Raw genomic sequence first — 27,264 nt, 5'->3', positions numbered from 1 at the left:
GCTCTCTGTTTAGGTCTTTCCTGGCTACCTCGTAGCCCTCAAGCGCCCTAACTGAGCCTTCACATCTCATCCTAACATAAGCCTTCTTCTTCCTCTTGACCAGAGATTCCACCTCCTTCGTAAACCACAGTTCCCGCGCTCTACAGCTTCCTCCCTGCCTGACAGGTACATACTTATCTAGGACACACAGGAGCTTTTCTTTGAATAAGTTCCACATTTCTAATGTGCCCATCCCCTTGCAGTTTCCTTCCCCATCCTATGCTCCCTAAATCTTGTCTAATCTCATCGTAATTGCCTTTCCCCCAGCTATAACTCTTGCCCAGTGGTATACACTGATCCCTTTCCATCACTAAAGTAAACATAACAGAATTCTGATCGCTATCAAAGTGCTCACCTACTTCCAAATCTAACACCTGGCCAGGCTCATTACCCAGTACCAAATCTAATGTGGCTTCGCCCCTTGTTGGCCTGTCTACATACTGTGAGAGGAAGCCCTCCTGCACACACTGGACAAAAACTGACCCATCTATAGTACTCGAACTATAGTGTTCCCAGTCAATATTTGGAAAGTTGAAGTCCCCCATGACAACTACCCTGTCTCTCTCACTCCTGATGAAATATCTTAGAGAGGCCAAGGAATGATAATACATTAAAGTCATAGACACAGCAGATATTGATGATAAGCTGACTTTGACAGAACTGGTCTCAATAGAGTAAGTGTACGGCAAATAAATGGACAAAATTCAAAAGGGTTGGATTTTAAATTTATTCAGTAACAGAGATAGAAGAAAATCTCAGCAAGACAACATGAAATGAACAGGTCTAAGTAGTGTGCTTGCAGATAATTAACTCTTAGCAAGTTTCAGACTTCTCTAAGAAGAAATCCCAAGTTATTTTTTCTAATAGACTTTTCTTCCACTCTGCTTTAGTCTCAACTATTACAGTCTTAAGGGGAGAATATAGAAATATTTGTACAGTTTTTCTGCAAAGGCATTCATCCAAGAAGAGATCCTTTCGAGTCTAAACTCCAATTTCTAGGAATGTAGGGTATTTAATAACCAAAACACCAACAATGTTTTGATACAAAATAGTTGTGCAGAAGGCCATCACACATTCACTAAAATATTGACTATTATTACATTTCATTGCCTGAAGAAGCGTCTATCATTTGATTAAAATCATCCACAAATTCTTATTTCAGTAAAAACTCTCAACTTGTCATTCTACAATTACACCATCCCTACTGGGGTTGCAGACATGCAGACAGACAGACAGGAGGATTCCATTCTAAACGTGGACACAAATTGATACTACAGCATGCCCTGATGTAATTATATCATGGTCTCCAACCCCGCTTCATAGGAATAAATTATGGAATGGTATGGCAGTGAAAGAGGCAATTTTGTTTACTGTGCTGATTCTTTGAAAGCCATTCAATTAGTCCAATTCGCCTGAACTTCCCTGTAACTCTGATTCTTTTCTCCTTTATAAGTCATCATTAAATTCTCTTTTGAAAGTTATCACCAAATTTGCTTCCACCATTCTCCGAGATAGATCATTTCAAATCACTGCATGAGTTTTCTTTACTGTCTCCTATCACCTCTGATGCTTTTGCGTATGATTTAATGCAGTAATATCTGACTTGTCTACTGTTGGAAACAGTTTCTACTCATTTACCCTAACAAAACCTTCTATGATTTTGAAAATTTCAGATTTCCTCTAAACCATTTAGTCTCTAACATAAGGAAAATACTTTCAGTTTCTCATCCATTTTGATTCCTCCCATCCACCCATGTCTGTTTGCTCTCAGTACAACTGATCCATTTTTGCTACTAACACCTTACCCCACCTTGACCGCATTTTACTCCCTGTCTTTTGCTCTGGTACACCTTTAAATCGGTTCCACTTGTTCCCTCCATCACCTGTTCCACAACGTAAAACCCATTGATTCTCCAGCCCTCTTCAGTTCCAAAGAACATTTGAAATGTTAACTCTGTCACTCCACAGATACCGAGCTGGATAAACACAGCAGGCCAAGCAGCATCAGAGGAGCAGGGAAGGGTGACGTTTTGGGCCTAGACCTGAAACATCAGCCTTCCTGCTCCTCTGATGTTGTTTGACCTGCTGTGTTCATCCAGCTCTACACCTTGTTATCTCAGATTCTCCAGCATTTGCAGTTCCTACTATCTCTCGCACTCCACAGATGCCATCAGTTTCTCCAGCAGCTTGTTTTTAATTCAGTTTCTTTAGACTCTTCTCTGGAAATGACACAGGATATTAACTTTCAATATGCAATACCATGCGAGTATTATTCAAAGCCTAGAATGATCCAGTCACAATATAAAATATAGAACATAAACAGCCCTATATAAATCTCAATTTAATCAAAATGAACTTAAATTGAATGTCAGTGAGAAAAGTTAAAGAACAGTAATACACTTATGACCATACTTATTGAGACTCCTGCTGCTAGTGACTTTCAAGGACATCTGTATCCAGTCATATAGCGTGCAAGCAGGCCATTCAGCCCATACCGAACCTCTGAAGAGCATCCACCCAGGTCCGCCACCTATCCTAGACACTATGGGTAATTTAGCATGGCCAATCCACCTATTCTGCCCATTATTTCCATTCCACAGAGGGCTGTGGGAGGAAACCCATACAGACACAGGGAGAATGTGCAAACTCCAAACAGACAGTCTCCCATGGCTGGAATTAACCCAGGTCCCTGGCTCTGTGAGGCAGCAGTGCTAACCACTAAGTCACCATGCTGCCTCACAGCGCCTCTCAGTCATTGCACCCTACCCCACACAAGGCCCCATTGTTGCTTTAGCAACCTCTACTGGCCCCTTTTTTTTAAAGCCAAAGATGATCTTCAGCTATAGATCTTCAATGATCTCACCTAAAACTGCAGTTGCAAGGTTGAGAAGGTGCCATCTTTACGATAACCTCAACCTGTACGAGAATTAAACTTAACATTGTTTGCGTGTCAGTCTGCATTGCAAATCAGCAGTCCAGCTGTGTACTCAAATACAAAGTCATCCTAACAGTCTACTACTAATGTAAAACACCCTAAAATTTGGAGTCCCTTAAAATAGAAGGCTGTGTAAATTATGTAACTTGACAAATGTGGACAAATACTTGTAAATATTAAAATAAAAAATAAATTTGATTGAATTTTGTTACCTTTAAAGACTGCCTTTTTGTCACGTAATTTTCTGAATGCAACAACTTCTCATAGTCATTAAATACCTTAAAAGAAAAATTCCAAATTTGACCAAAATCAAAATTCGTCGTTTTAAAAGTTCATTAAACACAAGGTAAATGTTAAAATGCACAGGAATTTTAAAACCAATACCAAAATTATTTTTGCTTACTTACAAGTTCATAGTTCTGTTCTAAGAACTGTCCACACATGACTTTATGTCTAGTGAGTAAATCCTATGATAAAAATTGCAGACATTGAATTTTAAATTCAGGAATAAATGTATTTCACAACTCAAAGTCTATTAAGCTGGTGTGTTAATGCTCTTTAATCCAATTAGTATTGAATACACTTACAAAACAAAACTTGCATTATTATGAGCAAATCAGGGTAGTGACACATAGACAAAGCTATTTCACAGGCGCCCTATAAAAGAAGTTAAAAAAATAAACCACCCAAGATATTAGAGCGGTGATTCAAAGATCAAAGCTATAAGGGTGTTTTTTTTAAATTCTCTTGTGGAACATGGGCATCATGTGTTAAAGGAAGAGGAGAGAAGAGAAACAAATTTTTAAGGGAATTCCAGAATTTAGAGTCTTTCCAGCAGAAAGCATGGTTACCATTGATGGAATGATTTAATTGGAGATTGTTAAGAACAATAGAATTTGTACAGTGTTTAAACAGGCCATTCGGCCCAACAATTCTACACCGACTCTCCGAAGAGCATTCCACCCAGACTCACTCCCCTAACCTATCCCCATGACCCAGTATTTCCCATGACTAATCCACTTAATTTACACTTCCCTGGACACTATGGGCAATTTAGCATGGCCAATTTAGCATGGCCAATCCACTTAACCTGCACATCTTTGGACTGCGAGAAAAAAAACTGGAGCACTGGAGGAAACCTACGCAGACACAGGAAGACTGTGCAAACTCCACACAGACAGTCGCCCGAGGCTGGAATTGAACCCAGGTCCCTGGAGGGATGAGGCAGCAGTGCTAACAGCTGAGCCACCATGCCCTGAGATGAGGATTAGATGAATGCAGTTATTTAGGAACTGGAAGCCAGTTTGACTCAGTGGGCACCAGGGTGACAGCTGAACATGCAATGATTTGAATTAAGCTACCTACAGGGTTTAAGCAACATTATGCTTAAACAGATAAAATATGGGAAGCTAGCTGAGAGTGTAGTGGAGTAGTCAGCCAATTCTACAGGCAACAAGGACATAAATGAGGATTTCTGCAGATGAGCTGAGGCAGAAGCATCAAAGAAATGGTAACAGATAGACTTAGTAATGGTGTACACATTGTCGAAAGGACACTTCAAAGTCGATTAAAGCACCAAGGTTCAGCTTAGCTTCAGACAGTTACCCAAGGGAGGAATGGGCATTGATGGCTAAGGAAATAAGGACTTTCTTGCCTCAGAGAATGAGATTATCTGCCAGTCTGCTCTGTTCTGCGTGCACAAATGACATCATGTGAAACTGCAACAAAGGTCAACTTTCCTTCCTCATCCAATTTGACTTGTCCACAGTATGTGATATGATGAACCATGCCCTTCTCCCCCCAACATCTGTGTCATCCAGCTGGCGGGACTGCCCATGTCTAGTTCAATCCCTCAGCCAGCAAATGGTAGCCAAAGAATCACAGGTAATGGCTGGACTTCCTATTCTGACAATAATTACCCCTAGCATACCTCAAAAGATCCATCTTTAGGGCTTCTCCTATTGCTTTTCTACAGGCTGCAAACTCAATGACATCATCTGAAAGCAGAGCATTAACTTTCACATGAAAATTATGTTTGTTACCTGGTTACCAAACTCTGAAACAAGTCAGTCAGTGTTGAAGTGATATACATGGACTGCCAAAAGGCATTTGATAAAGAGTCACATAATGGCCTTTGCCATGAAACATGTAGACTTTTAGACGAACATGGGCTAGTAAAATGGATGGACAAGTAACAAATGTAATTTAGTGCAGAAAAGTGCAAATTGGTAGTGAGAATAAGGAGGGCCAATAAATCAATGGTACAATTCTAGTGGGGTTACAGGAGCAGAGGAAATTAAGGGTAAATGTAAACAAATCAATCATTTGGCAGAACAGGTTGAAAAAGCAGTGAATAAGTCAGACAGGATTCACTGCTGTAAGTCACAATATAAAGTACCCAGACAAGAAAGTTATGATAAACCTAGATAAAAACACTGATTCAGCCACAACTAGATTTTTCCATCCAGTTCTGCATAACCTTTCAGGAAGGATGTGGAGGCACAAGAGGAGGCACTGAAACATTTTAGAAGATTGCTTCTACTGATGACAAACTCTTTTTTTAATAAATTCATTTATGAGACATGGGCTTTGCTGGTTAAATAATGTGCAATAAACATTGATTTGTCATCAAGAAGAAGGTGCAGTGAGATGCCTTCACGAACAGCTGCAATCCAATGCTGCAGGCCAGACACTCAATATCGTTCAGAGTGAGTTTGACGATTCTGACCTAGTGACAGTGAACAAATGACAATATACTTCCAAGTCATTTTTTGGGGGGGTGCGGGTGCACATGCAGGTGGCATTGCTCCCATGTACCTGTTGCTCTCATTCTTCTGAACGGTAGTGGTCATTTGTTACTGTCTAAGGAGCTTTAGTAAATCTCCATGGTGTATCTTGTAGATAGTGCAAACTGCTGCTACTCGGTATCAGAGGTGGAGGGAGTAGATGCTTGAGGATGTGGTGCCAATCAAGTGGTTACTAGTTTATCTTGGATTGCGTCAAGCTTCTTGAATGTAGAGAATACACCCACTTCACCTGATGAAGGAGCAGCGCTTCAAAAACTTATGATGTCAAATAAACCTGTTGGATGGACCATAACCTGGTGTTTTGTGAATTCTGAAGAGGTACACAGGGATCAGGCTATCCTGGTTCACAGACTTTCAAGTCAAGAGTCTTCAGAATTCCATTCCTCAAAAGAATAGTGTAGGAAGATTCTATGAATATTTTTAAAGCAGAGCAAAGTAAATTCTTGACCAACAAGGGAGTCAAAGGCTATCAGTTAGAAAGTGGGAATATGGAGTTTAGGCCACAAAGAGATCAGTCATTATCTTAACAAATTTCGGAGCAGGACTGAAGGGCTGAATTGCCTACTTGTGCACCTGAATTGTATGTTCAAGCGATAGTCTTATAAAAACAAAGGCCTGAAATACGTGTTTTAAAATTCCAACTCAGTAAATTGATATTTTAGAGATGTACAAATTCAAACAGCCGTGCCCACTCTGGATGAGTTGCAAATGATAACAACAAAATTAATCTCATGCAAGTAAGGGCAAACACAAGTTTGTATGTAAAACATCTGCGATGCAACAGCACAACTAAAGAATATACACTTAAACTAAAAATTAAAATAAAGTTAATGAAACTGTTCAGTGAAATAATTTACCTTAAATGTAGCAAAGGCATCTGAGGCAATGTCAAATGTTGACATTTCCACATACTTGAAGAAATCTCTAAAATGCTCTGAATAAAGGATTATTTTGGCAAGCGGTTCATGTCTGATACATTCTCTCAGCATGATTCCACATTTCAAGGCAATCTCTGGCATTTCATACCTGAACAAGAGTAAAGTAAATTTTTTGAAGACACTCAAAGGGCAAGCATCAAAGTCTACCATAATCAGCATTACTGATTAAAGCACAAACTCTAAATATTTAAAAACTCCAGGCTTGGAAGTGCTTTAAGTTGCAGTGATATGCACTGCTCTGTATTATCTCCTTGTCAATTTACCCTCAGAAAACATTTCTAATATTTTTCTTAAATGTAAGAAAGAAAAACAGCAAAGACATCGATCGTACTCGCAACAGTTATTAGGACATGGGAGAGAAACAAGACAACAACTGATTTTTTTGGCTTTATGGAATAAAACCCTCATGGAATAAAATGGATTAATCAAAAAGCACAGAACAACCATCCTTACTCCAAATCTAGCCATCCAAAGTTTTTTCCCCAATAAGCTACAAATCATCTCCATGAGCACAACAGGGCTTAACGACTATCTTGAATATAATAAATTAATCTTCATATCAGTTCAAGTCACATTCCATCTTCCATTTTTGATCCTCAATTTAGCCAAGCCTGAAAGTCTGCTTTGTTTTCAAAAACCCAAAACATTAGTCAAGATTTTTCTTCCAGATTCTGATAACTTATTGCTTCCCTCCTCGATATTGTTTTTATTTTTAGGTGGAAGGTATAGCACAAGAACTGCAGGTCAGTATCTTGCATTTCCTTATACTTACATGAAATTTGGGTGTCACAAGGAAGGCTAGCATTTGTTGGCCATCCCTAATTGCCCTTGAACTGAGTGGCTTGCTGGCCATTTCTGAGGCTAGTTTAGTAATTGTAGTGGATCTGTCGTTACATCAAGCCTAGGCGAGGATGGCAGATTTCCTTCCGTAAAAGACATTAGTGAATCAGATGCTTTTCTTTTACGACCACCAAAAGATAGCTAAAACGATCACTATTAAATCATAGGTTTAAGTTCCAGATTTAGTAATGAAACTTGAATTTTACCAGATGCTTTTGGGGGATTTGAATCCATTTCACTAGATCATTTACCCAGGCCCCACAGATTACAGTCCAGCAACATTATTACTATATCATTGCTTCTTTACAGCCAAGCTTTTGCATTAATAGAATGAAGAACCATGAAACATTTATGCACTGCACAGTATGGTTCAGAAGATTAAAGGACTAAAAATTAAAATGCAGCATTTACTCGAAGAGGTCAAAGATGCACATGCGCAATGGCAAGACGATAGGCACAGATTTTAGAATATACAAAATAGTCTCACAAAATTTAATAAAAGACCTCAAAATATCTGCAATACTAATGTTGGTACGGAGCTCAGTTGGCTAGACAAATAGCATGTAGATCACACTACTGTTGAAAGCATCGGGATATTATCCCTGTTTTTGGGACCTACTCAGGCCCTCCTACATCCAACCATGTCTCCATTGAATAATTTCCTTGATTGCCTTGCTCCTCCCCAACACAGAAATTCCTGCTGCTTATACCTCTGGCCCATCATGCAGTCGGCGGCTCTGTTCCAAAATGTGTTACGGAGTTGTGTACAGTAATCGTGAATTGGAAGGTATCAATTCTTTCAAACAAATTTTAAGGGAGAAGAGTGCGTGGTGGCTTTAAGAGGTAAAGTGCTTTTCTAAGCTTTGAGATTTATACAGAAAAATAATGTCTGTAAGTAGCTGAAGATGTACAGCCAGTTCTGAAACTGAAACATGTATCAACTGGCTGTGCGATTGGAAACCTTCAGCTTGTTTTGATGTTTTGGCAATTAGCTGGAATTAGCCAATTAATTTAAACCGTTTCAGAGATAGGAGGAACTGCAAACGCTGGAGAATCTCAGCTAACAAGGTGTACAGCTGGATGAACACAGCAGGCCAAGCAGCATCAGAGGAGCAGGAAGGCTGACGTTTTGGGCCTAGACCCTTCTTCAGAAAAGAAATTTGACGCGTCACCCAAGGTACATATGGTGAGTGTTTTTGAAAATCAGAGACATCTGAGAAATAAGTATCTAGCTCTTACAAGAATCGCTATGCCCTCTGAGAAAGCACCATCTATCTATAAACAGTGCCACGGCACTGCTAGCTAAGAGGTGAAAGATTTCAGTCATATCCATTTGACAATCTAGCTCTATTTATCTGCTCCATTGTTGGTGCAGAATATTTCTTCTGCAATGCCACTTCAATCCTGAACTAAGGTGAGAGAGAGCAGTCCACTATACAGTTCTGGCTGATAAATTCTCCTACTGGCTGTACATTGCTCTCATGTCTTTATGGCCACTCTGTTTCACTCTATTCCAGAGGAAGTTTATTATTTTCTATTTGAGTAACAGAACTGAGGCAGTTACAGTGGGAAATGACAAAATTGATAAGACTCGCTCGGTGCAATTTCAAGTCTTGTAATAACTGAGGAAATTGTATTGACACCAACATGTCCCATTAGAAATGGTAGAGGTGACACCTCTAGGTCAAAAGTCAAAAAATATAAAGTCCAATCGCTTGGGAATCCATGAATGTGTGTTAAAACGTGTGCCACAATATGTAAATTGTTGCTTTCAGTTTATCCTCATGACTCAGACTGAACGTATATTTAAATTCAATTACATGTGGCTGGTTAAGGTATCAGTGGGAATTTTCATGAGAATTTTTCACTTAAGAAAACTGAATAGAAGGATCATCCAGTATGACATGAATCAATTAATGGTGTTAGATAGTGTAAAACAGAAACATTTTGAAATGCAAGACCTGTGAATACAATTCACCACTGACAGGAACTGCACTGTCATCAGCACCCATGTGAACTTTTGAGTCATATTAGACAGCAGGCTTACATTTTATCTTTATGACATCAAATTCATAAGTTTAATTGAAAATTACTGTACACATCATTTCCTGAATAGGAACTCCAAATTTCTTTCTGTAAAACACTGCTCAAGGTACTGAAGTAAAATGGCAGTTTTCAGTTTTATTGACAATCTTGCTGTGATACCAAAAAGTCCCAGACATCCACAGATTATACTGTAGCTTTGAAGAAAATTCATTTGGCATTTAGAGTACAGTGTTATTTTTAAAACACTATTGGATAATACCTACCCCTTCAACAGCATAAACAAGATTTGTTCATGAGAACATATATATTCCACTGTTGGAGTGCGAGTACCAATCTGTCTTCGCAAAATGTTGTTGAAAATCTGGGTGACATCCTTCTTTCCCTATTTCATAGAATATATAACAAGGTTAAAAGCCTGCAATTTGTACAGTGGTATTCTTAAAAAAACACTAAACAAAACGTAGTCACTACACTGGATAACATAAGATGTCAAAATAACTAATTAACTACATTAAACCAAAAGCATTTAATAAAAGCAAAACATACTTTTAACATCTGCAATGAAATAAAAACTGAAAATACTGGGGAAACCCAACAAGTCTGGCAGCATCTGTGGACGCACAACAGAGGTTGCTAGACCCAAGTTTCCAAAGCATTTTCTATTTTCAAACCAACTGTCTTAGTTGCTTGAAATTATTACATAACTCAAGGAGTTAAAAAAAACTTCAAAATTACCAAGTTAGTTTATTCATGGACAGGCCTTGCTTGGTCTGAGAGCAAATCAATAAATAAAACAAAACTCATACTGATCAGTATCAACTTGATACAGTACGGTTTCAAATGCATTTGGAAGGATGCCTACTTAACAAACGCATGTTATAGTGCATGCCATCACTTAGCATGAAGTCTTGCTCATTCTTGGAATGCATATGTTGTTTAAAAGCGGGACATCATTGTAATATTGCTCGAAGAGCTTTTAAGTCACACTCAATCATTACAACAAATGTCCTACAGTTGAGGACACAACAGTAAATTAAAACCATGGAATAATGGATATGAAGGTGATGGCAGAAAAGCCATTCAGCTCATTAAACAAGCTGCCTCCACAGATTGAATTCGCGAGAAGAAACAATTTGTTAGAAGTTGGTCTGGGCTAAATACTCTGCTAAGTTAGTAAGGGTTAGAACGGTAGTAATATTACTGCACTCATGATCCTCAGGCAGCAACTAATGCTCCAGGACAGTGGTTCAATCTTATTACATCAGCTGAGAAAACTAAAGACAATTAACCTGGAATAACTCTGGAATGAAAAACAAACAAGCAGTCTCAGTAGTGATGATCATGAAACCACTAAATTCTTGAGAATAACTTATCTAGTTCAGCAATGTCCTTCTAGGAAGGAAACTGCTGACATCAATGTGATTGAAACTGCCCTCAGAAAGGGAGTAAGAAGATGGACAAAACTATTTCAACTGCTACTGAATTAGATAATAGACAACAGGTGCAGGAGTAGGCCATTCGGCCCTTTGACCCAGCACCACCATTCATTATGGCCATGGCTGATCATCCACAATCAGTATCCTGTTCCTGCCTTATCCCCATAACCCTTGATTCCGCTATCTTTAAGAGCTCTATCCATCTCTTTCTTGAAACTATCCAGAGAGTTGGCCTCCACTGCCTTCTGGGGCAGTGCATTCCATGTATTCACCACCCTCTGGGTGAAGAAGTTTTTCCTCAACTCTGTTCTAAATGGCCTACCTCTTATTTTTAAACTGTGCCTTCTGGTTCTGGATTCACCCATCAGCAGAAACATGCTTCCTGCCTCCAGAGAGTGTCCAGTCCCTTAATAATCTCGATCAGATCCCCTCTCATCCTTCTAAACTCAAATGTATACAAGCCCAGTCGCTCCAATCTTTCAACATATGATAGTCCTGCCATTCCAGGAATTGACCTCGCGAACCTACGCTGCACTCCTTCAATAGCAAGAATGTCCTTCCTCAAATTTGGAGACCAAAACTGCACACAATACTCCAGGCGCGGTCTCACCAGGGGCCTATGCAGCTGCAGAAGGACCTCTTTGTTCCTATACTCAATTCCTCTTGTTATGAAGGCCAGCATGCCATTAGCCTTCTTCACTGCCTGCTGTTCCTGCATGCTTGCTTTCACTGACTGATGTACAAGAACACCCAGATCTTGTTGTAGTTCCCCTTTACCTAACTTGACTCCATTTAGATAGTAATCTGCCTTCCTGTTCTTGTTAAAGTGGATAACCACATATATATCCACATTAAACTGCATCTGCCATGCATCCGTCCATTCACCTGGCCTGTCCAAGTCACCCTGTATTCTCATAACATCCTCCTCACATTTCACACTGCCTCCCAGCTTTGTGTCATCAGCAAATTTGCTAATGTTACTTTTAATGTCTTCATCTATATCATTAATGTATATTGTAAACAGCTGCAGTCCCAGCACCGAAACTTGTGGTACCTCACAGGTCACCGCCTGCCATTCCAAAACTAAGGTGAGAGAGAGCAGTCCACTATACAGTTCTGGCTGATAAATTCTCCTACTGGCTGTACATTGCTCTCATGTCTTTATGGCCACTCTGTTTCACTCTATTCCAGAGGAAGTTTCAATTATTTTCTATTTGAGTAACAGAACTGAGGCAGTTACAGTGGGAAATGACAAAATTGATAAGACTCGCTCGGTGCAATTTCAAGTCTTGTAATAACTGAGGAAATTGTATTGACACCAACATGTCCCATTAGAAATGGTAGAGGTGACACCTCTAGGTCAAAAGTCAAAAAATATAAAGTCCAATCGCTTGGGAATCCATGGATGTGTGTTAAAACGTGTGCCACAATATGTAAATTGTTGCTTTCAGTTTATCCTCATGACTCAGACACATTCCAAAACGGACCCGTTTATCACTACTCTTTGCTTCCTGTCAGCCAGCCAATTTTCAATCCAAGTCAGTAGTTTGCCCCCAATACCACGTGCCCTAATTTTGCTCACTAATCTCTTATGTGGGACTTTATCAAAGGCTTTCTGAAAGTCCAGGTGTACTACATCCATTGGCTCTCCCTTGTCCATCTTCATAGTTACATCCTCAAAATTCCAGAAGATTAGTCAAGCACGATTTCCCCTTCGTAAATCCATGCTGACTCTGACCTATCCTGTTACTACTATCCAAATGAGTTGTAATTTCTTCTTTTATAATTGACTCCAGCATCTTTCCCACCACTGACGTCAGGTCTATAACTCCATGTTTTCCCTCTCCCTCCTTTCTTGAAAAGTGGGACAACATTAGCCACCCTCCAATCCGCAGGAACTGATCCTGAATCTATAGAACATTGGAAACTGATTACCAATGCATCCACGATTTCTAGAGCTACCTCCTTAAGCACCCTGGGATGCAGACCATCAGGTCCCGGGGACTTATCAGCCTTCAGACCTAACAGTCTATCCAACACCATTGCCTGCCTAATACAAATTCCCTTCAGTTCATCTATTACCCTAGGTCCTTCAGCCACTATTACGTCTGAGAGATTGCTCGTGTCTTCCCTAGTGAAAACAGATCCAAGTATGTATTCAACTCTTCTGCCATTACCTTGTTCCCCATAATAAATTCATCCATTTCTGTCTTCAAGGGCCCAATTTTAGTCTTAACCATTTTTTTTCTTTTCACATACCTAAAAAAAACTTTTACTATCCTCCTTTATATTTTTGGCCAGTTTGCCTTCATACCTCATTTTTTTCTCCATGTATTGACTTTTTAGTTATCTTCTGTTGCTCTTTAAAAGCTTCCCAGTCCTCCAGGTTCCCGCTCATCTTTGCTATGTTATACTTCTCTTATCTTTATACTGTCCTTAACTTCCCTCATCAGCCACAGCCGCCCCTGCCTCCCCTTAGAATCTTTCTTCCTCTTTGCAATGAACTGATCCTGCACCTACTGCATTATATCCAGAAATACCTGCCATTGTTGTTCCACTGCCATCCCTGTTAGGGTATTAAACCATTGAACTTTGGCCAGAATTGAAGAACAAATGAAAAAAAAATGACAGGCCACAGGAATACAGGCACAATAACCAGCAGAAGCTGCAAATTGACAGAATTAAGTGATCTCAACCAACAGATTAGACCAGAACTCTGCAGTTCTGCCTCATCTACATTGCGAATGCAGTAGGGCAATACAACAAAAATTATCCCTATTCTCAATAAACACCAGAGTCCAATATATCAGTTAAAATAAATATGTTGACTGAAGCATTCGCAACCATTTTCAGCCAGAGGCGCCAAGTGGATGATCCATTTTGGACTCCTCAGAAATCCACAGCAAACTTTCAGCTAATTTAGTTCACTTCACATATCTAAATGCAAAAGGCACTGGTTGCAGAATAGACTATAGACTATGACTACCTGTAACAGTGAAGACTTGTGTTCCAAAACTAACCATGCACCTAGCCAAACAGATCTTGTACAGCTCTAACAGTGCTGTCTGCCTGAAAGTAAGAAATTGTCTAGGGATGATCTACCCACACAAAAAAAGAAATTCAATCCAACTAATAGCAAACTCAGCAGTCTACCCTCAAGCATTAGCAACGATGCAAAATGTTATTGACAAGCAGATTGTACTCAGAATCCTTACAGTGTGAAAGCAGGCCATTCTGCCTATCGGGTCCACACTGACCCATCCCCCCTACCCTATACCTGTTACTCTGCATTTCCCTTTGCTAATCCACCTAACGTGCACAACTCTGGACACTATAGAGTAATTTAGCATGGCCATTCCACTTAATCTGCACATCTTTCATGTGGCAGGAAACCACAGCACCCAGAGGACGCCTATGCAGACACAGGAAGAACATGCAAACTCCACACAGACAATCCCGAGGATGGAACTGAACCTACGTCCACTGCTGCCTCACATTGAGGCAGCAGTGTTAACCATTGAGCCACTGTTCCCTTATACTCAACAATAATCCACTCATGACTGTTCAATTTGTATTTTGCCAGGGTCACATGGCTCCAGACTTCAAAGCCTCAGTCCTGATACGAAGGACTGGAGATGAGGCAAGAATGATGACCCTTCATATCAAGGTAGCATCTGACTGAGTATGTCATCAAGGAGTCTTATAAAAATTAAAGTAAACTCTTCAATTCAAGTTATACCGAGTGCAAAAGGATACTTGTGGCTGATGGAGGCCAATCATCTCAGCCTCCAGAGGAAGTGATCTATAATGTAAAATTCTGTGCTTGCCCAGGTGAGTGCAGCTCCAACAATTGAAAAGCTTAGCACCATCAAAAAGACAAAGCAGATGTTTCTGTAGATCCCGGTGATCTTCTACACCAGTCAGATTATCTTTATTTTTTAAAAATATAGTAAGGTTTCTATTTTCCATACCATACTGTGATTTCCCCTTATCCATTTTAAGCTTAACCTGACTTAACTGCAATCTGCAAGTTTTGGAATAGCTTCTTACCTGTGTTAGCTACAGCACCCCTAAATCATTAACAAAGTTCATAAATATTGGTCCCAACATTGATCATCACTTTCTAGCTTCCTCCAATCCAAAAACATACCTTTAAATTTGTAGACTTTGCTTTCTACTTTACTTAGCCAATTGGCTGGCTTTTCTATCCCTATCTTACATGTGCCTGCCATGTTGACCTAATTGAAGGCATTTTAGAAATGCAAGATTATTCCAGAGTATGATGAATACCTAGAACTCACTGCCTGAAAGGGTCATAGAGGTGGGAACCATCACAACATTTAAGAAGTATTCAGATTACCTTATTGCCCCATATACAAATAAATGCTGGAAATTGAGACAAGAATAGATTTGATGACCAGCAGGGACTCAATAGACTGATGAGGCTCATTTGGTGCTGTAAAACTGTATGACTCTAAAATGATATTCAAGGAATTAACTGGTCTATACTTTCCGTTGTACCTTCAAAATTTTAATCAGCTGTTAAATCCAAATTAGACTCAAAATTCCAAAAAAAAACACTAACCACACTCTACTCCTAATAAATGGTCATTCTGGTGTTTTGGCCTCATGTTTCGCTTTTAGACAGAGCTGACCTTTACTAGCACTTATTTTGAGTTAATATTTTGTTTTCACTGTAATTATGTGCTTTACTTTGGTTTCATGACTCCCCAGCTCCTTAAACCCTTCCACTCTCTATCCTATCCCTGACCTCCCTCTTTCTCAACAATGTAAAACCCATCAATTTCCCTTCAGTTCCCAAGACTGTTCTGGAAACATTAACTCTGTTCCTTTCTCCACTGATGCTGCCACATCTGCTGAGTTTTTCCCCAGTACTTGTCTTTTTTTTATTTCCAATCTCCTACATCACAGCTTTTCATTTAAAAAAAATTCCTAATGCAGCCAGTCTCACTTGGTATCACTCATTTACAAAGTGCTTGACATGATCTGAAACTAGAAAATCTGACAGTTTCCAGAGCATGAAATGAAGGAATACTTGCTGCCAGATCTTTGAGTTCAACTGACAGAAAAACAATAACCTCTAACCTATAGGATCTATCCAGGAGCCTTGCGAGATATCAGGATCATCTTAATTGAAACAGTTAAGTTTGGTATTGAAGCCTTGACAGCTCTACAAAATGTGAGCGCGCTTAGGTTAACATGGTACAAAGCAGGGAATAATCTAGTTTACAGTGAGCCATTAAGCTTGCCATGAGTAAAAAAAGCTATGAATATAGTAGATTAGACCAAATCAGCCAGACATTAAAAAATTGTTTTCAAGACACTCAAAATTAATTGAATTGAAATATCATTTTATTATGGACGTGAGAAAACAGCAAGTAAATACTGTTCTTCATCACATCGACAGGAAACATTTCCTCTTTGATGAAAGTTTTATATTTGTAACGAAAATAATGATCAGTGTAAATTTAGCTTATGTTGGTCTCTTATAGAAGCCAATAACAGTTCACTGTGTTCTATGCTCAAATTGGTCTGCTAGCTGAAGTCAATGCTGAAACAATAGGCCTGAATGAGACTAGAAAACAATATTGAACACTGCATTCTGGATCTTTATTTCTGTGATGAAGTTCTGTCTTGTAGAGCACTGATTTTGTCAATGTGTTTGTTAAATCCAGTACATTGCAGCCAGCATAAATCCTGTGTCTGCATTATTCTAACCAACATATCTACCTCTGATATTTTCCAACTCTGCTAGCATGCTTGACAGGCGATAAAGACTCAAATAATAAAAATTATTCCCGTCTGTGTCCCGAGGCTGCTGCTGTTAAATTTGAGGCTCAGAAACAAAGTTAATCTTTGTCAGTGGATAAATTTTGCCTTAGTTTCAGACAAAATACACTCTACCCACATATTTCAGGTTATTTTTAAATTCTACCTTCCTTCAGATTCGAAAGCAACTAAGTGTGCACAACAGAAATATATTTATGTCATCAGAGGACCACCTTCCTGTTTTTCTGCCCCTGCCTCCAAGTAAAAGCAGCCCATCACAGATTGGATTTGGGCTGAATGTGCATTTACAACTATAATTAGAAAACATGGCCCATTATTTACAGATTGAAAACATACTTTGGGAGCTGTAACAAATAAAATGACTGCAGTACAGCATAATATTCCCTATCTTAAGCCTGAGATGACAATTAATTGTCAAAATTTCATTTGTAAAACCTTGCAATAAGAAATACAAGCTCAGATCAGAATAGGTGCAAAAACAGTTTTTGTGTAGCTAAAATAAAATCATGTTTACATGTAAAATAATAATGGAATTAATCAATGTGTTATAGCCATGAAATTTTACTTCTGGAAATAAGATCAAATGTGCTCTGGAAAGATAAAATGAAAAAATATTTTCCATGAGCTTTGAAAGTGATCCAAGGTAAAATGAAAATCACATTCATCAGATCAATGATTATTTTATAGCACAAAACACTTTACATTAGAAGTACTTCACCTTTCAACTGTTTAATCTGTCACTTCAGAGTTCCCAGACTTTTTTCAGTTTGCAAGGAGCTCAAATTGGCTGTTGCTTATTAGAACCAGCACCTCTAGCCACAATCCATTAGGAATCTCAAGTCATCAATGATCATGAGTTTTAATTTTGAAAGATCACAGGATGTGTTTAGGTTACTAGACCACATTAAAAAGTTTCTATTGAAGGATAATTAATACCTGATGTCACTGTTTGAGAAAAAGTGACCATAATAGAATGGAATTTTGCCTTAAATTTGAATGAAATTTAGTTCATTCTGAAACTGCAGTCCTCAGTCTGAGGAAAGGAAATTAGGAAGATATGAAGGGCAAATTAGGTAATGATGGGTTTGGAAAACACATTAGAAGTTTTGACAGAGACAGAAATTGTCCAACATTTAGAAGGAATATGACATAATCTATACAGATAGATAGTCTTCTACAACACAAATAGCCAAAACAAAAGGTAAATCAACTGTGGTTAATCTAAGTCGTAAAAAAACTGAATTAACTCAGTGATTTATAAGGATGCCAGTAAAAGTGATGTGCCTGAGGATTGAGAGCAATTTGAGAGCAAAGGAAGATCAATAAATTGATTTTTAAAAAAGGGAAGCGAGAAGACGGATGCAAACCAGCAAGGAGCATAAATGCATGCTGTAAAAATTTAATTTAGCAAGTGAAAAGGAAAATATTAGCTAGGATAATTATGGGCCCATTATTGTGGGGGGCAGGGAGTTGGGATTACAGTGGAGAACAGGGAAATGGACGAGAAACTAAACAATTCCTTTTCAATTATCTCCAGAGAGATGATATAGAAAATCTCAGAAATATTAGGTGACGACTGGATTTATGAAACTGAGGAACTGAGAGAAATTAGTATTAGCAGAGTGGTAGTACATGAAAAGTTAACTCAGTTAATGTGAATAAATCTCCAGGACCAGATCAGCTTCATCCCAGTGTTGAAAGAGGTGGCTACAAAGATAGTGGATAGTTGGTAGTTATATTTCAAAATTCTGTAGATTCTGGAAAGGTTCCTGCAGAATGGAAAGTAGCAAAAATAACCACTATTTTGGAAGGGAACAAAAGGGGGGAAAAAACAAGAGATCTACAGACTTGTTAATGTGACATTAATCTTGGAGAAATATTAGAATCCATTATAAAAGGACGTAACAACTAGATATTTAGAAAAGGAGTGGTAAAATTGAGCAGAGTCAACATGTATTTACGAAATTCTTGGTTGGTAAAGTTGTTGCCATTTCTTTGTGGATACTATTTGTTGTAAAACAGTGATAAAACAGATAAAACAGTGACATATTTGGATTTTCAGAAGACTTCTGATAGGGTCCCACACAGGACAGTTAGTATATAAAATACAAGCACTTGGGCCTGGGGGAATATACACTAACATAAACTGAGAATCAATTAATAGAGACTAAGATTAGAGAAGGAGTAAACGGATCATTTGCAGGTGAGAAGACTGGTCTTAGAGGGGAACCGCACAAATTAGTATATCGGGTCCAGAGCTGTCCACAATCTATACAAATGACATGAATTTTAGGACCAAATGTAATATTTTAAAAATTTGCTGATGACACCAAACTGGTTGTTAATGTAAATTGTGTGAAGGATCTAAGGAAGCTAAGTGAATGGCTAGAAATTGGCAGATGAAATACAATGTAAATAACTTATTCACTTTGGTAGAAAAGAAATGAAAAGATATATTTCTTAGAGGGGAAGGTGCTAAAAAGTGAAAGAATGCAAAGAGATGTCCTTGTTCAAGGATTACTATTAGTTAGCATGTAGATGCAGTAATTTAGGAAGGCAAATGGTACGTTGGTCTTCACCACAAAGGCATGAGTATAGGTGCAAGGATGTCTTGCTGTAGTCCTCACCTGGAAATATTGTGCACAATTTGTGTGTGTGGCTCTGTGTTATGGAATACTTGCTATAAAGAGAATGCAACAGAGGTTCAATTAATTAACCCCAAGGATGGCGCAAAGTTGTTTAATGAGATTGGAGACTGAGTCTGTATTTCTTAGAACTTCAAAGAATGAAAAGTGACTTCATTGAAGCTTGCAAAATTCTTTTCAGGAATGACAGGGTGGATGTAGCCAAGATGTTTCCTCGGGATGGGGAGTCTAAAACGAGGGAACATATTCTCAGGATAAGGGGAGTTCGATTCCAGCCTTGGGCGACTGTGTGCGGAGTTTGCACATTCTCCCAGTGTCTGCGTGGGTTTTCTCCGGGTGCTCCGGTTTCCTCCCACAGTTCAAAGATGTGCAGGCTAGGTGGATCGGCCATGCTAAATTGCCCGTAGTGTTCAGGGGTGTGTGGGTTATAGGGGGATGGGCCACAGTGGGATGCTTCAAGGGGCGGTGTGGACTTGTAGGGCCGAAGGCCTGTTTCCACACTGTAGGGAAGCTAATCTAAAAGGCGTAGACGAATAAAGGCTGAGGATTATTTTTAGCTCAGGGGGTAGTGAATCTCTCTACCTCAGACGGCTGTGAAAGTTCAACCACTGAGCATGTTGAAGACAAAAATTGACAACAGTCCTGAGACTGACGACATCAAAGGATATGGAGACAGTGCAGTGAGTGGCACCAAGGTAGATGATCAAACATGACCCAATTGAATAATGGAGTATGATTAGTATGATGAATGACCTACTCTCATTCTTAATTAACAAAAAACACAATACACTAGTAATTAATAAACTGGGATGATTCGACACAATAAAGCCCAAAAACAAGGTGCCCCAAACATATCTAAAACATCCTAGACGATCTATCAGGTTTCCTTTTGTCTTTCCATTGTGACGACACAATACTGGGGCAAGTCAAGATCAAACTGTCCAGTTAAAGAGGCACTGGGTACAACGAACAACGTGCAATGTGTGAGAACAGATACAAGAAGTGCAAATTTCCAGAGAAATAATCAGGCATTTAGGATTATCAATTTCAGGAGAAACAAAGTAACTGGCTTATGTTGGAGCGTAAAATATAAACTTTGGCAAGAGGAGCAATATTCTGCCTATGCTTCAAAGAATCCCTATTGTATCTGAACTGTACTACATCTGAAGTCCCAGGAGCAACATAGCTTCCTCAAACAGAATAGATGGTAAAGCTGAGGTGTTACACCCAATATCTGCAATTTAAACAGCAATTTCCTTTACCACAAAGGAGCCTAGATTTTAAGCAAGTCACCTTCTTTTGCAGATAAAATCCAATGCCTAAAATAAATGTAAACTGGAGATCAATTTTGCTTTAAATCAGACAAAACAGACTAGTGTTTTAAACTTAAGCTATTTTGAAACAGTTCCTTAAACAAAGCAGATATCTTACGACAAAACTCACTCCTGATCCAGGAATACTTACCTCAAAGTCTATCAGTTGCAAGTGTGCAATTAATGATATCAGCAGTCCACTATTGTACAGCTCCTGTGCCAACTGTGCAACTGTTTCAGTCTGAGGCTCCTTATCATTGGTACCACATAGTATCTCTTTCATGGTTAGCAGGCATTTTGACACTTCTTCAGAGGCCTAAGGTTTAAAATAAGAAGAATTAATCTAACCTCCAAGGTACAGCTGCAGAAGGCTAAATTAACAAAAATCAGCTGGGAATCAAAATTATTTTAAAAATTCAATGAAACATCAAAATAGGAAACTGGTGGAGAAAACTCTGGAGATATATTTACTGCAACATGCGCAGTTGTAAGATTAATTTCAGAAAATAAACCAAGAAAATCATGATCTGAAATTGCTAATTTATAATATCATGTTTAGTGTAGTAAACAACATTTTCAAATATTTAATACCATCGTTGACACCACACCACAACACTTAAGAATTATATGGTAATACTTGATACCCTCATCGAACTGAGCTGAAAAAGTTATCTTCTGTCAAGTCTTTGTCAATGTTACTCTTGATCTCTAGAAACAATGTGGACTGTTTACACGTTTATCAGGAGAAAACCTTAATTGCTGCATTAAACATCTGCAGGTGCCACACAAAAAAAATCTATTTGTCATGCAATGTTGCAATACAAAAGGCATGCATTCTCTCCATTCTGTAGGAGAATTAGCTAGTTGTTAACAAGGATGCAGGAGTCTCGTGATGCACTGATAGTATCCACACCTCTGAGCCAGATGACCTAGGTTGAAGTCTAACCTGCCTGACAAGAATGTCATAACAAGTCTGACCAGATTACTAAATATAATTAAAATGACGTGAGATGTCGTGCACATATCATGCAAGGAAAACATTATGGTAAATAAAAACCAAAAGAACTGCGGATGCTGTAAATCAGGAACAAAAACAAAGTTGCTGGAAAAGTTCAGCTGGTCTGGCAGCATCTGTGAAGGAGAAAACAGAGTTAACGTTTCGGGTCCAGTGGCCCTTCTTCAGGCCTGCTGAGCTTTTCCAGCAACTTTGTTTTTGTTCCTGAAAACACTGTTACATAGTCTAATCACACTAGGCCACTGCTTTGTCCTGAAATTCACAATCCACTTGACATTTGCACCCACCCTCTTTAGCAATGAGTTAAACCCTTCAATCCTTCCCATACTCCAGAAAAGCATGTGGTGGGTAATTTGTCTTGAAGGAACCACAATAACCCGTAAAAGATGTTGGAGATAACAAGAACTGCAGATGCTGGAGTCAGAGACAACACAGTGTGGAGCTGGAGGAATACAGCAGGTCAGGCAGCAGAGGAACAGGAAAGTTGACGTTTCGGGTCAGGACCCTTCCTGTTGTGCAATGCTTCCGTTCAGTCACTGGAAATTTACAAAGAAAAACACAAGTGCTGGAAATACATAGCTTGTCTGTTAGTACCTGTGGAGACAGAAACAGTGAATGTTGAGTCAAACATGACTCTCCAGACCTCCAGGAAGAAAGAAAAATGAAGGCTTTTTTGCTATCTAAAGTGGGGTCGAGAACAAATAGACCGGATCAGGGAATAGGGTTGAGGGTCAGAGATTAAATGACAAAGATGTAATGGAACAAAAGGCACAGTAAGTGGCAAAGTAAAGAATCAGAACATTGGTCTGCTTTATCTGAATGTCAGCATAATGAACTGCTCTGTCCAAAAGCAAAAATATGAAAGATAAAATTCTTAAGAAAGCCCAAATCAAAGTGAAGCACTGAAATTTTTGAACATAATATTTAAAATCAGAAAAAGGGGCTGCTCATCAGACTTGCATTGAACTTCACAGGAATGCTGCAGAATGTTCAGGACAGAAATCGGTGTGTGACAGCAAAAGAGGAATTAAAATGGCAAGCAACTAGAAACTCAAGGTCATGATTGCAGACTAGTTGAAAGTGGTTCACAAACCCATCATTTGGTCTTCATTTTTAACCCCCCTCCATGACTTCCACTACCTAGAAGGATAAAGGCAACAGATACATAACAGTATCACAACTTGCAAGTTCCCCTCCAAACGACATACCAATGTGACTTAGAAACTATGCTGTTTCTTCATTGTCTCAACGACAAAAAGTCTGGATTCCCAGCAAAATTAAAGTCGCCATAGTCCCACAGAGCCATAGGGGTACTCTCTCATTAGAGACAGACAACTGGTGGTGAGTTTAACCTATGAGTCACTATGCCTCAGACTAGAGGTGAAGCAAGGAGGAGGACATGCATGGTAACTTCAGCTACGTTTGCAATGCTGAAGTCACCATGGAGGTCACGCCTTCTCAACCTCACCTCGGCATGGTGACCCACAGGTTAAACTCACCACCCAGTCACTTGGCTTTCATGAGAGAGCAGCCTGAACAACTTTGTGGCTATACCAACAGGCCAAGAACTGCAGTGGTTCAAGGTGGCAACACACCACTACCTTCAATACAGAAATAAGAACAGCCTGCAACACCCGTATAACATAAAAAATTACAAAGGCTGTGTTTCGAGCAGCTTCAACAGTGTGAAAGTACAAGTAAACTGCGGCTTTGAGGTCACTCTGAATAAATTGTGGCGGAGTGGTAATGTCACTGGACAAGCAATTTATAGGCCCAGGTTAATGCCTGAGAATACTGGTACAAATTCCACCACAGGAGCTGATGGAATTTCAATACAATAATAAATTGAGGTTAAAATCTAGCAACAGTAATGAAACAATTTTTGACTGTCATAGAAAACCCTTTGTTTCAATAATGTCCTACAGGGAAGGAGATCCACTAACTTTAGCCTGGTCTGGCCTCCAGATATACCTTCTGGAGAGGCTTAGCGAGCTATTCAGTTGTTATCAAATCACATCTAAAGGAAGAAACAAAATTGGATGACCACCCAGTAATGATCTAGGCACCTGAAATGTGATCAGCAATTCAAATCCTATCCATTCTGTAAAGTCCACCTTACTAATAACGTAAAGGATTATGCCAAAATTTGAGCACGCTGTCCCACAGACTGGTAAAGCAATAGCATCACAAACCTGCACAACCATATATTTTAAAGCAGTGATCTTAAGAATGGACACAAGGAATCTTTAAGAACAGCTCCCAAAAAATTACCTTTCTGGATAAAACTGCAATTGCGTAAAGGCAGCACTCATCTGGAAAAGGATAACAAGATTTTTTTTAATTTAGTAAACAATTCCACAGGGAGAATCCAAACTCCTTGACAATGGCTTGCCTGAGGGTGTGTATGGATCTTCATAGTTTACCGAGTGCTTCAAGGAATGAGAGCCATTCAAGTTAATAACTGTGATATTTGAAATGTTAAACACAAAAACTAAGAACTATGGATGCTGGAAACCAAAAGAAAACAAAAATAGAAACTGCTGGGGGGATAAAAATCTCAGCAGGTCTAGCAGCATCTGTGGGGTAAAAGCAAAGTTAACATTTCAGGTCTAATGACCCTTCTTCTGAAGAAATGTCACTGAACCCGAAATGTGAACTCAGCTCTCTCTCCACATTTAATATGCTTATTACCTCCGGTAAACAAGAACAAATGAATGGGTTCACACTTCAGATCTGAGTTAATCCAACATTTAATTTGGAAGAATGATTGACAGTCTGGGAAAGCAGATTCTTAAATTGGAAAGTTCAAAGTAGTCTGCAGAGATCTCAGGTTAACCCACGAAGATAATTCAGCTGTGCATAGCTGGACTTAACCGACCAGTATTTGAGAGCCACATTTGCTTGCTGACCCTGGGAAATGTAGAGTTAATGCCCAGAAACTTCCCCCATTCTGTTGGAAACCAGGCCATTTTCGAGTCTAGCGCTAAAGGAGCAGTAAAGAGAGTAGGGGCTTTCACTCGCTCCCTGAAAAACTGTTGCATCTCCCAAGTCCACAGACAAAAAACAACCAATTGTCCTACTGCATAGGCCAGCACAGCTGATAAACTTGACCTGGAATTTGAATCCCTTCACTTCAGACAGAAGATCTTCAAGCAAGGCAGGCCTGCAATGATAATAGAGGCTCACTGTATTTGCATATTCCTTAACTTCTTAGCTTAAATCATTGTAAATGTGATTTAATTAATAACTTTACCACATTTTGTTTAAGTAACTTTCAACAATCACTGTGTGCTAAACTACCATCTTGTATAAAACAAAGCTATGCTGTTTACTTTTAAATTGATATACCCGAAAATTAGAATTGGAGTAATACACAAACTTAAAACAAATTCTTGGCTCACAGACTACTGAGGAAATCTCCAGCAAGAAAAAAAATAGCCCGCCATAGCCTAACTCATTAAATCATAACCTACTATGGCCCAGATTCTATCATCACTATCCCTTGGATATGCTTTGTTCCACCAGAAGGGCAAATCCCAGATACAGCAGCACAGTGGTATACGTTGGGATTGACTTCCCTAGAAGTCCTCGATGTTAACTCCAGAATTAAAGAAACCTCATGGCATCAAGTCAAAGGTGGGCAAAGAAACCTGTTATTACCATCTAATACGACCCATCAATTCCATTCCTCAGGTGATAACTCCATACTCTTCTACACAGAATATTACTTGGAAGAAACGCTGAGGGTAGCAAGGGAAGCAGAACGTACTCTAGGTATGGACTGCAATGTCCATTACCAAGAGTGGTTCAGTAGCAGTGCTACTGACCGAACTGGTTAAATCCTAAAGGGAGTAACTGCTCAAATGGGTCGGCAGCATACGGTAAAGTACTCAGAGGAAAAGAAAACCCACCTGACCTGGACCTACCAAATCCCCCCTCACTGATTCATCTGTCCACGACTGTGTTGGTAGGAGTGACTATCTCTCACAATCCTACAACAGTTTCAGGAAGCGAGTGAAAGTCCCTGCTCTTCATTGCTCCTTTGGCACTAGACGCGAAACTGGTCTGGATTCCTTTCTGTCAGAACGGGGAAAATTTCTTAGCACCTTGCTCTGCAATCTTCATGTTGAGATACTCTCTCTGATTTGCAGCACCATCAGCATGCTAAATAGGACAGACAGATCTAGCAATTCAAACCTGGACTAAAGGGCCTGGCAAAAGCAGCACCAGGTATACCTAAAAATGAGGCAACCTGGTGAAGCTGCAAATGATTATTTGCAAGTCACACAGGGGGAGCAGCATGCAATAGACAAAGCTACGTGATCCCTCAACCAACAGATCAGATTTAAGCTCTGCAGTCCTTACGCATCCAGTTATGAATGGTGGTGGATAACTAAACAACTCACTAGAGGAAGTTCCACAAATATCTCTATTCTCAATGATGACAGAGCTTTGCACATCAGTGCAACAGGGAAGGCAGAATCACGTGCACCCATCTTGACCTTCACCCGAGGCCACTGCTATCAAATATGCTAGTCTACGGCCAATTCAAACCGTTCCACATATTACCAAAAAAAATGACAGAAGGCATTGGATGCTGCAATATCTATGGTTCTGACAATACTCAGGCAGTAATACTGAAGGCTTGTGCTAAAGAACTAGCCATGCCCCTACACACAAACTGTTCAAGGGTAGCTAGAACGTTAATATCTGCTTGACAGTCACGGAAATTTACTATGCATGCCAAGTCCTCAAAAAGTAGGACAAATATCACCCAGCCAATTATAGTTCCTTTAATCTACTCTTAATCATCATCCTAGTGATGAAAGGGCGGTTGACGGCGGTATCAAACTACACTTACTCAGCAATAACCTGCTTACTGATCTTCCGTTCAGGTCCCACCAAAGTCACTCAGCTGTTACAAGCTTAGTCCAAACGTGGACAAACAAGCTAAATTTCAGAGGTGAAATGAGAAGTGTCTGCCCTTGACATCAGACATCACTGACTCAGTGCGGCAGTAAGGTGCACGAACAAGTCTGAAGTCAGAGGATATCAAGGGGACAGATTCACACTGGTTGGAGCCATACCTCGTTAAGAGGAAGATGGAAAAAAAAAACACAAGTTGCTGGAAAAGATCAGCAGGTCTGGTAGCATCTGTGAAGAAACAGTGAGGGTTAATGTTTCAGGTCCAGTGACCCTTCCTCAGAGGAAGATGCTTGTGGTTGTTGGAGCTCAGTCATTGTGGAAGTTTGTCAGCCCAAACATTTTGAGCAGCTTCATCCAAGACCTTCCCATTAGGACAATATTCAGAAGTCACAATGCCTCAGCTACTGTGTCCATTTGTGGCAAGACCTGGACAACATTTAGGCTTAGGCTGAAAGTTGCCAAGTAACATTCACAGACACAAATGTCTTGCAATGACCATCTCCAAAATAAGAG

General features: G+C 39.5%; 1 protein-coding gene across 3 annotated transcripts in view; it reads right to left on the bottom strand.

Annotated features, from left to right (window-relative positions):
* cab39l (calcium binding protein 39-like) overlaps positions 1-27,264 on the bottom strand; it is a 91,587-nt gene that overhangs the window by 8,810 nt on the left and 55,513 nt on the right. For all 3 annotated transcript variants that reach the window (XM_048541074.2, XM_048541073.2, XM_048541072.2), the window contains 5 exons: positions 20,962-21,126; positions 9,869-9,987; positions 6,639-6,807; positions 3,382-3,441; positions 3,187-3,252 (listed from right to left, as the gene is read on the bottom strand). In XM_048541074.2, coding sequence (XP_048397031.1) covers positions 3,187-3,252; positions 3,382-3,441; positions 6,639-6,807; positions 9,869-9,987; positions 20,962-21,126 — 579 coding nt within the window. The remainder of the gene's footprint in view (positions 1-3,186; positions 3,253-3,381; positions 3,442-6,638; positions 6,808-9,868; positions 9,988-20,961; positions 21,127-27,264) is intronic.

This window comes from Stegostoma tigrinum, chromosome 12 (assembly GCF_030684315.1).
Source record: "Stegostoma tigrinum isolate sSteTig4 chromosome 12, sSteTig4.hap1, whole genome shotgun sequence".
Classification (NCBI taxonomy): Eukaryota; Metazoa; Chordata; class Chondrichthyes; order Orectolobiformes; family Stegostomatidae; genus Stegostoma; species Stegostoma tigrinum.
Note: the sequence above shows the minus strand (reverse complement) of the source record. Positions and strands in the feature narration are given on the sequence as shown.